Raw genomic sequence first — 14,929 nt, forward strand, 5'->3', positions numbered from 1 at the left:
GGCATAAGCCTGGCTGACATCAGAGTCTGGGATTTTAACAAACATATTCTATTTTAGAAACATGAAGCATAATATATCACAAATATTTAACTATATTAAATATATTTCCCCATTAGGATACATTTAAGTAAGTCAATAACTCAGATCAATATTTGTCACAAACATGGTTCTTACAATATTATTTTTAAGATGGAGCAGTAGAAATGTAAGAAGACAATTGTCAACGAGTGAATAAATAGACATGTAACCAAATCACTATTTCAACTAGTAATTTAACTAGACATTTCCAAAAATTGTTAATACAAGGGTAACCACACACATGTAGTCCAATGAAAGGAGTAAACAGTTGTTTACACTGTCTGATGCACACACAGAAAACTATGTTGAAAATAAGAGTGGTAGGAACCAACTCAGAAATAATTATCTTTAGGTGGTAGGATAAACTGTTTTTTGTTTTTTAAATTTGCTCCATTTAGCATTTTTAAAATTCAAATTTAATAGGATTAGCACATATTAATTTTTATAATCAGCAAAGACATTTTAATAAATAAATAATGAAATCAAAACATCATACACACTACCTGTCAAGTGATCTAATTTTCCTAACTTAAAATTCTACTATATAAAGTGGGCAAGGAAGAGGGTTCATCAAGCAAATGGCAGAAACATTAAGCCCTAAAATATCAGCTGCTTTCAATATGTGAAGGTAATGACCTGCAACTTGGTATTAAGGTATAAGTATAATAAAATGTTTAGGCTCATTAGGAGAAAAATTAGTATTTCAAACATTTTGAGTATACTGATACATTAGCATGTCTCTTAGGACAGGCCTGAGCAGCATTAAGCATGAGCTCATTACACCATTTCCGCAATAGTCTAACGGCACAAATAAGGCAAAGAAATTATGGAAATAGAATGGAAATAGAAGGTAAAATTTGGGAGTACTCAAGGCTAAAGAAGAAGGGAACACCAAGCACTGGAAAGTTGTAGATCCAATTGCTAATGTCAGCACATACTTCTTCCCAATGCCATTGTCAATCTGTTAGGCACAATAATTTATATCTTAGTCATGCCCCAAGTATGTGGAAGCTGGACATCTCAAAAATAATTACTTACCATCTATGGAACACTACACTACATAGTCGCAGTGACTTGTTCAAAGTGATTTATATTTATTACCTCAGTTAACCATCCTCTTTATGGCTACATTATACTGCATTACCATTCAGATGAGAAAAACAAGACTTGTAATGTTATAAAGCTTGCCCAAAGTCATTTTGTTAGTCAAACAGATCCAGGATCCAAACCTAGTTGAACTGAATTAAGTATCCAAGCCCTTAAGCTCTTAACCAGGGAAATAGTTTGCATGCCCTGACTTAGAGGCTTCGGAGACTGGAAGCCAATGAAGGAGCATGTGAGTGCTTGGGGAGCCTGCTCTGTTATTAAGGCAGAACACCCTGAAAGCACTAACAGTACTCGAACAAAGTATCAACAACTATGTATTAGCAAAGAACAAACTGAACAAGCAGGTATTTAAATTTATAAGGCAGAAGAATAATTAGAAATAGATGAAGAAAATTAATGTATATAAAGGAACAAGTATTTACTGGGCTGTACTATGTCCCTGGCTTGGGGCCAAATGTGAGAGATATAATGGAGATAAATTCAAAAGGAACCTGTAGCGAATTGCTGAAGATAGAGCCATAATCCAGCAATTACTACAAAGTTAAATGCTGGAAGTAGGTACAGGTTGTTTACATTAAAAGTGGAACACCTAACCGAAGCCTGGAAATCAGGGGTTTCTCCTAGGAACGCAGCCCTAGGATCTGTCCATTAAATGTAAGCAACTTTCTAGAAATAACCTTTGAATAGATTAAGATTACAAACAGACACCAGGGAAGAGAAGGCAGGAAGGCATCATGGGTATTTAAAAAGGCACAATGAGCCCTGCCGGGGTGGCTCAGCTGGTTGGAGCGCAGTGCCATACACCAAACGGCGACGGGTTCAATTCCCAGTCAAGGCACACACCCAGGTTGTGAGTTTGATTCCCAGTTGGGACACATAGGGGCAGCAACCAATCAATGTTTCTCTCCCACATCGATGTTTCTCTCGGTCTCTCTCTCCCTTCCTCCCTCTTTAAAAGCAATATGAAACACATACCCTCTGGTGAGAATTGAAAAAAAATGGCATGATGGTAGAGCACAAAAGCAGAAATTAACATACCTCACTGTGGGAATATGGTGAATTCATGATGAAGTTAACAGTGTGTAAAAATTCTGAAGAGCTTCTGCAGCTCACACTGAGAAATGTGAATTTTATGTATGATGTAAAACACTTTTATGTATCTTGAGCATAAATATTGATATATTAAAAAGAATGTTTTAAGGCCAGTCATCTCAGTGAGTTAAGTAGGTACTGTTTAGTGCACAATTGTGTCTGAGGCCCTGAAAAGCAAGCGGACATTGCCTTCCTGTGGTTTTCTAGTTAGTGCTGTAAGACTAACCAAGAGTTAGAAACCGGGCAAACTGGACCAGAGGAAAATCTTTCGCTTCCTTCACCCTGGAAATATTGATTGAGATTACCACCTAGTAGTAGGCTCTGATTTAAGGGGTGAAATACAGGAGCGAGCAAAACAGAAGTCCTGCTGACATGCAACTTGTACACCAGTGGGGAGAATCATACAATAACTAAAGTAAATCGGTAAAATACGTGACACTGGGTGCAAAGGATAGACAAAGTGTAGAGCAGGAATATCTGGCAGGAGGAATGCTGAAATGTAAATAGCCTGGCCAGGTAAGGGTTTCACTAGGCAGATGGCCCCTGAGTTAGAAGCAGCCAGGTTTGTGGGGACCACTGTGCTGTAGGGGAAGAAGCCAGGTTAGGAAGGGGGAGACCAAGGTCAAAGGCCCCTGGAACTTAAGCTGGCTTCGAATCCATCAGATAGACGAAGGGACACAAATAAACTCACGTGTCAATACAGTGGAAGGTTTTCAGTCAAGGTTTTCACATTTAATTTCGGCACGCATTATTATTTGATATTGACGCAGTGACCTTGGAAGTAGCAGAAGTTGAGGGTGAGTATAATGGACATTAGGGGAGAGGGAGGGTGGAGATATGGCTCGTTAGTGAATGCGGCCAGACGTCGGTCTAAGTACAGCTTGCAGCTTTGTCATTCTTTTGTCACTTTCCCTGTTAAACTAGGAAATACCAGAGTTAACTGAAACATGCCAGTAGGCTTCCCACTAGTCTTTAAGCAATTATATTGACACGAGTGCACAATTAAAGTAGTCGCCCAACTGAATAATTCACATACACACTCACAGAGACACGCACAGAGCAGGTATTTTCCTAAAATGTTTACCACTTGAGATCTCTGCCTCTGCACATCAGCCTATTTTTTCCTAAACAATCATTTTTAAATAAAGCATGCAAATCTTATATATTTACATTTGAATGAAGCCTGAAATGATGATATTTTTAAAAGATTTTTATTGATTGATTTATTTTTAAACAGAGGGGAAGGAAGGGAGACAGACAGGGAGAGAAACATCAATGTGTTCCCTGTTGTGCCCCCACTGGGGACCTGGCGGGAAACCCAGACATGTGCCCTGACTGGGAGTTGAACTGGTGACCTTTTGATTCACAGGCTGGCACCAAATCCACTGAGCCACACCAGCTGGGGCTGCACTAATGATTTCATTTCCTAAAACAACCCACAATAATGGGCAATCCAATTTGAGAATTAAAGGACATTCAGATTCTTTAAAAACTACTTTTTCCACTGCTGAACTTCCCTTCAATTCATTGCATCAAGCTGCGGCAACTCATCCGTTTTCTAGAATAGGACGTTTCTACCCCTCCACTAGTCTACTTCCTTTTGTTAGGGTGAGCGGAACAAAAAAATGTGTACGTGACTTTAAAAGACAATGAAACTCCGTTTTTTAAGGACTCTATAAAATTGTTTGTCATTCATTAAATACTGACCAGACAAGCATTCCCTGTTAGAATGGCCTTCTGCCCTGTGTGGGGGGAGGGTTAGAGAGGACAGGAAAGATACAATTCGGAAATGAATGAGACATGATCCTAGACCTTAATGCACTGTAGCATCATCTTGTTTGAACGAATTTTTAAACCTAAATAAAATGAAATGTATTTTCCTGTGACTTTACATTTTGGAAATATTTATACACGAGAATAAAACCGATGTAGGTGACTCTCCTTCTCAACACACTTGAAAATACACCGAGCGTTTTCTTCCCCAACACCCTTCATCCCTGGCTGGACCCATACTCTGTTTGGTAACTTGGAACCCAGCACACTGCTGCTTCGCTCTCTCCATTTACCAATCCAAGGCACAGAACGTTCTGTTTGGCGTCTGAAGTAAACAGCTTGTGATACTGTTGGAGCAGCTTTTGCATTCATTTACATTAAAGAACTGGAGATCACAGGACTCCGGAAGAGTAGAAGCTAGCCACAATTGCTACTGCACTTTAGGTAGTATACCAGGGATGACGATTTTAATGGTGCAGACGGTTACATTCATTAATCTGTTGTCCTTTAGCAGGGGAGAAAACCGGTCCTTTTGTATTTCCCAGAGCGACGGAGGGGGCAGGGCAGGGAGTGAAAACCCCAGCAGCCCTAGTCTTCTGAGCTAGTAACTAGAGGTCAGTGAGGGTCTTGGAACCTGAATGTCCGCCTCAGCAGCTGACATAGGTGTATGTCCTGAAATATCCAGTCAAATCTGTTTTTTTTCCTGGTTGGAAAAGTTATGATTTTTAAAAATGTATCTAAATCAGTTCCACAAATATTTATGGAGTTCTTATTATGAACAAGGTACAAATTCATATCTCTAGTAATTTCAAAATCATCATTTCTATAGTGCTTAGCTAGCGCTTTAATAATATGTATGTATTTTTACCTTTTAGGGTGAAATAAAACAAATCAGAGATAGCAACAGCCCCTTAATGACTGCTCTTAATTACAGTTCTGTTTTTCTTTGTCTTTCTGCTCTCCAATCTTTGCAGCAGATATCATATGTAGATCCACACAGATTCTGTTAAATCTGTTTCATTTATTGTGAGAGCATCCTAAGGTATTTCTCTGTTTGACAGAAGTCTTTTTTAAAAGTAGCCAATTACTATTGATTAATACAGTGTTCACCATAACAACATTGCTGGGATAACCTGCAATGAATTTATTTTCCTTTAATATGTACATAAGTGCAGTTGCATCCAATCAGGGCAGTTGGACATACATAACATTGGTAATACATGCACAGGTTTGTGTCATCATAATATTTATTTACATTACTGAGGTTCAAGTTCGGCTATATTTGGCTGTAGCTATATTGAAGTGATTAGATGAAATATTCTCAAATTTACATTTGATTCATAAAAATAGCTTAAAGGATTACGCTATATATATTTTACTAAAATTCACAGGTTTTTTAAGAACTAGCGCTTTACTAGGCTGTGCTTCTGTTGGCACAGAACTTTTAAAGAAACTATTTTTTTCACTAGAGAAACAATCATATTTTCTTGATGCTATCAATTACTGCCACAGAAATCTCTTCAGAGAATGAAAAGTTACAAACCCCAAAGGGCACAGTCTATTCTCACCAATTTCAGCTATGCTAAACATAACATAACAAGGACGCCACCCAGAATTTAATGATTTGGTTCATTTCGTAATTTTCTGTTTGGATATGGAAATGGAAAACCATCTATTTCTAAGAAAAATTTCTGCCCCTCAGCCTTCTTCCCATTCTGAGACCAATCCCCATCTTTGGGGTCTGAGTTTTCCCTAGCTCACATGCACTCCGAGATGTAGACAAAACCAGCATTTCAAGTTAGAAACAGAAGGTTCTTTTCCTTCCCTACCACCCAAGTCAAGAAATATCTGAAATTCTTAAAATAAATAAGATGAAAACTTGAATGCTTTAAGAAAAATAGACTAAGTCAGGTTTCTGAATGTAATCTAAATATAGCAGCTTACATTTCCTTAGCTAGAAAACTTGAGTTTTTTGATAATTGCTATTAAATTGGGGTGGGATGAGAGGCAGAACATGGTGGTAATTGACATACTGGGCCCCAAGGCCATTGTTAAATCTGCCACAGGAAATTCCCCACCATCTGTGGGGAGACATAACTTTTAAAACATTTTCCCTGCAGGGCCACTCTGAGTATACAAATTAAACTTCTGAAGAGGAAGGGCAGATTCTTTGGCCCTGCCTGTAGTTTTGCATGTTAATGAGCAGTCACTTCTTGAGGTAAGGATTCACAGGGTCACATTCACCCAGGAACACGCAATTAAGTGGGGAAAATTACATTAAAGGGGATAATCAAGTTATCTTGTAATTACGCTTTTGAGTAAATTGGTGTGACAATTCTTTGTGCTCTAATTATGTGGCTCGGGGATAATGGATGGTACGTTATACTTATTACCTACGTGTAAAGCAATCTCTTACGCTCTCATGCTGTTATCATACATGTGGTTTTCCAAACTTTTCAAATCATATGCAAGTCTAGTCTGACTACAGTTAATCATGACTGGAGACAAACGTATAATTTTATATTGATATTATGATATTTAGAACATGCTCTATCCTTTAAAACTATTCAAATGAGATGGTTGTTTTGCAAGACCACCTACTTAAATGGCCAAATAATCTGAACAGTAAGATTGTTTTCTATAAAAGTAGTAAATATATTTTGAACTATTTTGGGCAGCTATATGCTCAGAATAAACATGGGAAGTCTGCAAAGTGTACTAAACTTTAAAATAATATTTTAAGATCAATAACATGAAATATTTAATCCTGTCCCAGCAAACATTATCTTAATTTTCATTATGTCTTCTTTTACGTAACCCTTGCATTCTGACCTGCAGCAACTTCCTGATATTTCCTAATCAATCAATTACTTTCTGTACCAAGAACTATGCCAAGAGCTATGGGATTTAAAAAAAAAAGTTAAGGCATTAATCAGCCAAAAGAATCTCTTGTATGACCATAGTGAGGCATTTATTTATTTATTTTTAACAAATAAACATTTGTGAAGCCACAGATAATGCTCTGGAGTTACTCTAACATGATCTCAACTCTCCCACATTTTAACCACTAACAATCTAGGTTAACAGTTACCTCTGCATGTAAAATAGTTCATCTGCTTAATCTAATCCTAGCTCGCTCCCTGTGTCCTGTTACTCCATCACGCCACGCTTCTACCACCCCAGGAACTTGGCCTTTGCCACTGCCTCTGCTTGAATTTTTCCTTAAGATCTTTGCATGGGTTTTTTTGAATATCTTTCTCTCAAAGTTCCCCCCTGACCATTCTATTACAAGCCCCAACTTTTACCTCATTACACTTTTTACCCTAATTTATCTGGTCATGCAGTAGTTATTATTCTTGAGACTATCCATTTGTGTATTTGTTTATGGTCTCTGGTTCTTACCAGAATATAAAGTCCAGATGGATGGGACTTGATATTGTTCATTGCTGTAGTCTCAAGATTTTTTGCCCTGGCTGGTGTAGCTCATTGGATTGAGCATGGGCCTGTGAAACAAAGGGTCGCTGGTTTGATTCCCAGTCAGGGCACATTCCTGGGTTGCAGGCCAGGTCCCCAGTAGGGGACACATGAGAGGCAACCACACATTGATGTTTCTTTCCCACTATTTCTCCTTCCCTCCCCCTCTCTCTAAAAGAGAAAGAAAGAAAGAAAACATTTGAAAAAAAAGATTTAGAACAGGTCCTGAGACATAGTAGGGGCTCAATAAAGATTTGCTAAATTATCCTTGGCTGGTGTGGCTCAGTGAGTTGAGTGCTGGTCTGGGAACTGAAAGGCTGCCGGGTCGATTCCCCATCAGGGCACATGCTTGGGTTACAGTTGCCTGTTGGGGGGATGGGTGCCAGAGGCAACTGATTGATCAAATCAATGTTTCTTTCCTTCTCTTTCTCTTTCCCTTTTCCTCTCTCTAGAAATGAAGAAATAGAATCTTAAAAAATTTGCTAAATTAAAGGCCATTACTGAATTTTTCATGTATGACCAACAGATTGTCAAAGGCTGTATATATACAAAAACAAATGATTAGTTTTATAGTCAAAGAGGAAGTATCAAGAAATATGACATAATCATGTTGCTTCTAATTTTCCTGGAACCATCAAGAAAATTACAAATGATTGAATTTATCTTTATGTAACAGTAGAAATTACTGAAGGTTAAACTTTGGGGACAGGGTGACGAAATCTTAAATGTACTATTCCTTTTTATTTATAGTGCTGAATTTACAAGAATGAAACAAAGTAGAAGTAAAGGGAAAAGGCCTTTATCAATTTATTACACCTAAAAATTTCTAATTATTTATTTTTTGTTTGTACAAATTCTTTTTTTCTTTTACTTCTCTTTAATTTTTCTCTCCAAAATTGTTTTATGTTAAGGCAAGGTTATTTAATAAAAGATTAGTTTAAGGATACTGTAATATGAGATTAGTTTAAAAGATATAATTGATTTTTAGATATGTAAGAGCATTGAAATAATGCAAATATATGCAAAGTAAAATTAGCATGCTACATGCCCCTTAATTTTTTAATTCTGATGTCATTCCAATTTCCTGAAATAGAACCTGCTTTGGTGGTTTTTTCCCCCACATATCTAAAAGTTTTGACTTATGCATTATCTAGGTGCAGTAATGAATAAGAACTGACATCAAATATCAATATTGGCCCAGAGGAATGGTAGCTGACATCCAGTGGGATTCTGAAGTAAACAAAATTGAAATTTTTTCGGTGTATAAGCACTGCCTGACATCATTCGTCCTTCAGAGGATCAATAGCTGCATGACCTCAGTGCCGTTTGTATCGCTCTATACAAAGTGGCCAGAGAGTAATATTAAGTACTTCCTGCTTGAGACTGAACCACAAACAAAATTCAAAATAATCAGAAATTCAGATTCCTTTCCTAAAACAGAATAAAGATAACTTTTCTAGGTAGGCAATTGTAGGTACTGGTTTATTTATGATTTCTAGAAAAGATAACACATTAATTTGTGTTCATATGCTAGTGTCTTAGAAAAAGCAATTGACCTATCCAGATAAAATTTAACAGTCTAAATTACCTAATTATTAAATGGTATATTCTAATATAAAAAGGACAAAACACTCCAACTATGGCTTATATCCATTTTTCATAAGATTTAACTCAAATTTAATGAAATTACATCATTTCTAATTCAGTATAGTTTGAGAATTTGATTTTGTTATCTTTGTGAAAGTGCAAAATATGTTCTGCAACTGTTTATAAAATTGATATTACATGAAATGACATGGGAATAAAGCACCCATTTGTGTGTGTGTGTTATTTTATTAACTTATACTTATTAGAATACAAATGTCTCTTTTTAAAAAGCCCTTTAATAATAGTAATATGAATACCAACAATAACAGGAATGGCAGTTGTAGAAATGGCAGGAATAGTATTGTCTAGCTGCCAGGCACAAAGTTAAACACATGATGTGTATTATCTAATACTCACTGTCTATTTCTCATGGTTACAAAAGAACTGAATGATTTCCTCAAGATAATATATCTTGTAAATGGCAAAGTCAGGATCCAAAGGGTGCTGGGAGGAGACAAGTATAACTGAAATTGGGTAATTTTCCAGTGCTCCGAAGTCAGGGCACACTATGATGCTATAAAACTTTCTAAGGAGCAACTAATATATCCTGAGAATTTAATGATTTTCGCTTGCAGTTCAATATCCACAGAATTTGGAAGGTCGATAAAGGTGTTATAAGATGTAATGATTAAAAAGTATAATGAAATCCTTGTGTTTTCATTTGTTCGGAATTTTGCATTCATTCATCACCTTTTCTGAATAGTCAATACATAAATGAAACTACAGTGTATGCTGGAGGTATGGAGTGCACGGGATTTAAAATACCCCTTTTGTCATTCTTTTTCACTGCAGTCCAATGTGGAGAGATTTTTGAGTTTAGTAAACTAAGTAAACAAGAAATCCCCAATCACCAACGATAACTTCTGCATTGCAGTAGAATGGGTAACATTGACTAAGACGACAAGGTGGAGAAAATAGCCCGTTAGCATGAAAGAAAAGCCAGAGTTCTATATTTGGCATATTAAAATGAGATATACAAATTTAGGCTAAGATGCAAAATAACTCACAGGGACTCTGAGGATCAGAGTGGGGCTTATTTTGATGACATCTCATGTAGATGGAGTTAAAAGTGACAGGTTGAATGAGATGACGTAAGAAGAAAGTCTGCTAGAGAACAGGATTTCAGACTGAGTCTTGATACTGGGTAACATCCAGCAGTCAAATGGTGAAGAAGAATCCAGCACAGCAGTCCGAGAAACAGGGACCATGGAGATTTTACTCCTCGGGATTCAAGAAGGATGTTTTAGGTGATTGTGAATATAAAGTCTAACAGTAATGGAGGAAGGTCACTGGCTGCAACAGCATGAAAATCTAGAGCAATTTCAGCGGTGGGGTTGACTTGGAGTTCCATATGAATGGTTGAGAAGAAAGTGATACTGGAAATTTCTAGAGGAATAAGATCATACAGAAATAACATTACTCCACCCTGGCTGGCGTAGCTCAGTGGATTGAGCACAGGCCTGCGAACCAGAGGATCACGGTTCAATTCCCAGTCAGGGCACATGCCTGGGTTGCAGGCCAGTTCCCTGCAGGCCAACTCCCAGCAGGGGATGCACGAAAGGCAACCATACATTGATGTTTCTCTCCCCCTCTCCTTCCCCTCTAAAGATAAATAAATAAATAAAAAGAATTGATACTTGTTTAAAAAAATAACATTACTCCTCAAAATTGAGAGTATAGATTAAAAGTTTAAAAAAATTAATATGTATCTGAATGCAAAAAAAACCCCATAATAAAACAAGGGTGGGCAAATTTGAAAAGAGCCAATAGAAATGCTACAAATAATGAATGCAGTACTAGAAATATAAAACTTAACAGAAAGATTAAGTAGAAAAACAGATACAGCCAAATACAATTTAGGAAATTAGGCAAACGGTCTCTCAGGAGCAGCCCAGGAGCAGCCCAGGCCTTTCCCCTGACCCTTCCTTCACCTTCAAGTGATTGAGGGATGGAATGTCAAACGTCCAAATACAGAAAACTTTGGCACACGTTTTCAGACGGATGAAAATAGTCCTGTAGAAGGGTAAGAACAAGGAATAATGAAACATGCAATGAAGACTGCAAAGGAAAAATGGGATTTATGGTGCGACCTGAAATGCTCGAGTCCCTTAGGAGCTAGTGACACTCCCCCGTGGGGCTGGAGGGTCACACAAAAGATCCTGGGGATGCCTGGGCACTCAGGTGTGTAGCAGAGAGAGATGAGATTTCTTCTCTGATGGCTTCAATAAAGGTATACATGCCTCTACATTTAAAAATTAATATAACAATATTTGAATTAATATAACAGGTCAACTAGATGATGTGGGAATGGGACTTGAGGTCATCCTAAAGCATAATTTTTTTATGAGGTGATCAGAACCCTAGAACTTCCAGAATTATCTTACATAGTCTTCTAGTTTTGTTAAATAATTAATGAGTCGAGACTGAATTTCTAGCGGAAATGTATGTGAGAGAGGTAAATAATGTCAAGAAAAGATGAAGAGACGCTCTAAGAGAGTTGATTTACAGTTTGCTTCTGATTCCACCAGCCATGCACAGCATAGCGATTTTGGCTATGTGACTCTTAGCGCAGTTGTGAATGTCCCTGGAGGCGTAAGAACACCCGCCCCACCATGCCATCCCTCCAGGAGAAAACCAACAACTAGAAGGTCTGATGGAATCTCCACCCTGGTCAGACTAAGGGTCAAGTTCCTGGGAAATCGAAAATGGGGAGGCTTTCTCTGGTAGGTACACCCTGCTCATTTTTATGCCATGCATTTTTGCATAGCTTTTTTCTGCTTTTAACTTACACTGAATTGTCTATATCTATAAACATATTTCTATTGATTATTGTCAACTTTATTTTTTACTTTACTTTACAAAATGGACTTAGTAAAAAAGCATGCATGGTTCCTTAAAAGGGGGAGGGAGAGGGGAAACTGGGGAAAGATGGGGAAGGGTCAAGTCAAGGAACATGCATAAAGGACCCACAGACAAAGACAATTTAGGGAGGATTGAATGTGGAAGGTGGGGGCTGGGGAGGGGAGAGTAATGGGGAAAAAATGGAGACAACTGTTATGGAACAACAATAACAAATTCAAAAAACTAAAAAATGTTTCACTAACAGATCACTTTAAAAAGAGGTTTTAAATAATTATCTGCTTCTTTTAGAAATATCAGTAAGAAATAAAGACATCAGAGCTCTGATAATATATAACATAAAAATTAAATCAAATTTACATAGCTTCTCAGGACCATACATAAAACGTTGTAGATTGTGCATGTGTATCTGTGATTCTTGATTGCTAGTGAGGTCATACTGAATTTTACATTTTGTGATTTCTGTTTACAAATCTAAAATTGTAGAATTTTTCTACAATTGTGTTTATATAGCTAAATGTATTTTTACCGAATGTAATCTAAATGTAAAACCCAAAGACATCTAAAAATTAGCAAGTCTAAAACTAAGTCATTCAAATTGCTGCCCGCTGAATAAGTACCTTACAGCGAATTTATTATCAAAACTTGGCCTGACTGTTCGAGGGTGAAATGTGTCACCCTGCCGTGTCCTCCAGAAATCCCCGTAAGTCTTTTCGTTCTTTCAGTAACTGCTGCCTCCCAATCTTTTGGTAATTCCTCAGCAGGTTTGTGAAATACATGTTTTTAAATCAACTGACATAGTGAGTGTAATTTCACTTAGGAGTGTCAGTTACATAACAAAATATCATTTCCTTAATAGTTATTAAATATTTACAGCACAGAAGAGAGACATTGATGGAAAAACACTGGGCAGGCCTGCTAGGCTGATTTAGAATCGTGCTGCGATCGTCATTTTGGTGGGAACAAAGTGTGTAAACAACAGCGTTTTGGCCACTTTGATGCTGGACATCTGGACCTCATGTTCATCATCTTGCCTTGGAAATAGGTATAATTAATGTATGGCTCTTGATTGCTGATTCAATAAATCTAATCTGGCTATCTCCACATTTACTAAATTTTACTACTTGGGATGTTAAATGGTGTGCCTTTCAGCTCTGGTATTGCTTACCAAACTCAAATACCTAACTTAAAACAATTAGTTTACTGCATTTTAGCTTCCATTAGTTTTCCTGGGTACTTAAAGTTGTAAGCTACTGAATAGATTTTTTTGCATAAATGCCCAAATTATACAGGTCCCTAGTGCTCAAATGGCTTTATAATCTTGCTTGGTATCTAGAGCTAACCCATAATATTCTGACTCAATAGAGTCAGTCACATGGAAATCCCTCACTAAGATGCCTTAGAAGAGAATCGTGGGTGAGCTCATCATTAACATTCCACGGTTGACAGAGACACCGGCATAATTGCAGGTGGAACAAACAACCTTCCTTTAGCAGAAAAAAACGTTTGTGAGTGTTTTCCCTCTTTCTTAAAAAATAACAATAGCATGAAAGTAACAGAATTTTGACTATGCTCTCATTTTGAAATTAAATAAAGGGAATCTATCAGATTTCTTCTTTAGCTAATTGGAAGAGGGATACGGAATTAAGATGCACACTCTACTGGGAACTTAGAGACAGATTAAAATGTTAGATATAATTAAATGATGGAGTGTGGAAGGACTTGGGAGGTCATCTATCTTGTCAAATCGCTTTCATCTGAAAAGGAGCAAACTTAAATCACCCTCCCATGACTACCATCTGAACCCTTTTAAAGATAACCCCAATTAGCTCAGCCACACAAAGCAATGTTTAACAATTTTCCATCGTTTGAGAAATAGTCCTGATATCTCAATGTCTCCAGCTGTGGAAAAACACTTTGGGTATGCCGTCAGTTTAGATGAAGAGAGAATGTTTCAAACCTTTCCATAAGGAATTGTAAAGCTGTCCATTCAAACTTGCTGGGCTCTAACCAGAAGAAAGTCCCTATTTCTTCAATGATGTTTATTCTTGGCTTTCCTTTCAAGCACTTTGTTAGTTTCATGTTTCTGCATTAATATTTACCGTTCTACGTCAACTTACTTTCCTGAAGCCCAAGTTAGACAAGAAGCTTTAAAAAATGTGTTTCAGTGGAGTTAAGTACAATAGGAGAATTCCTCGTTGTTTCTATGTTGTATGTTGTATGTGTTTGTGTTTTAAACTTCAGCAACCCTATACTACCTCTGTGTTCCTTCCATTGTCATAATTAATTCCCAGTTTTATTCTCCTACTCAATCTGTCAACTTACCTTTCCCCTTGGGATTTTATTTCATTAAAGTGAATTTGTGTTTACGACAAGTACAAAGAGTTAAAAAAAAATTATTGAGAGAACTGAACTCACCCTGGGATTAAAGGTGGCGTCATTGATGGAATGCATGTGACCGTAAAGCGAATGCTCACACTGACCCTGGGAAGACAAAGCAGAAATGAAACCAAATAAATTCCATTCCTTGTGTATAAAGCAACTGAAGGACAATTAATTTTATGCTTTAGTCCAATAATCAGATTAATGCATTCTCATGATAGAAAATGTTAGCTTTTGATATCAGCCGCATTCGGAATCAATCAGGGCTATGCTGGCGAGTGTGCGCACCCACCCCCACCCCCGCCCCCGCCCACCCCGCCCCGAGCTGGCAGCTGCACTGAAGTCCCTGCGTCCCCACTTCTGCGGCCCTGGGCCGGTCTCACCAGGTGACTCCACATTGCAGTTAGTCTAGTTGTCACGCCAAGGGGCCAAGTAGGGAAGCCCGTGATTTCTGCTACTGCTGGGGGTGTGGGGTTCTTTTTCCTTTTTTTTTTAGGTTTAAGATCATTTTTTAATT

At 37.6% G+C, this 14,929-nt stretch overlaps 1 protein-coding gene across 1 annotated transcript in view; it reads right to left on the bottom strand.

The window, feature by feature from the left end:
• The window catches only part of SPAG16 (sperm associated antigen 16), a 750,884-nt gene that overhangs the window by 234,956 nt on the left and 500,999 nt on the right, over positions 1-14,929 (bottom strand). Inside the window, exon 14 of the mRNA XM_037042002.1 lies at positions 14,449-14,514. Within this exon, the coding sequence (XP_036897897.1) occupies positions 14,449-14,514 (66 nt within the window). The remainder of the gene's footprint in view (positions 1-14,448; positions 14,515-14,929) is intronic.

Source organism: Sturnira hondurensis, unplaced genomic scaffold (assembly GCF_014824575.4).
Source record: "Sturnira hondurensis isolate 20B ecotype Veracruz unplaced genomic scaffold, ASM1482457v3 Scaffold0003681, whole genome shotgun sequence".
In the NCBI taxonomy this organism is placed as follows: Eukaryota; Metazoa; Chordata; class Mammalia; order Chiroptera; family Phyllostomidae; genus Sturnira; species Sturnira hondurensis.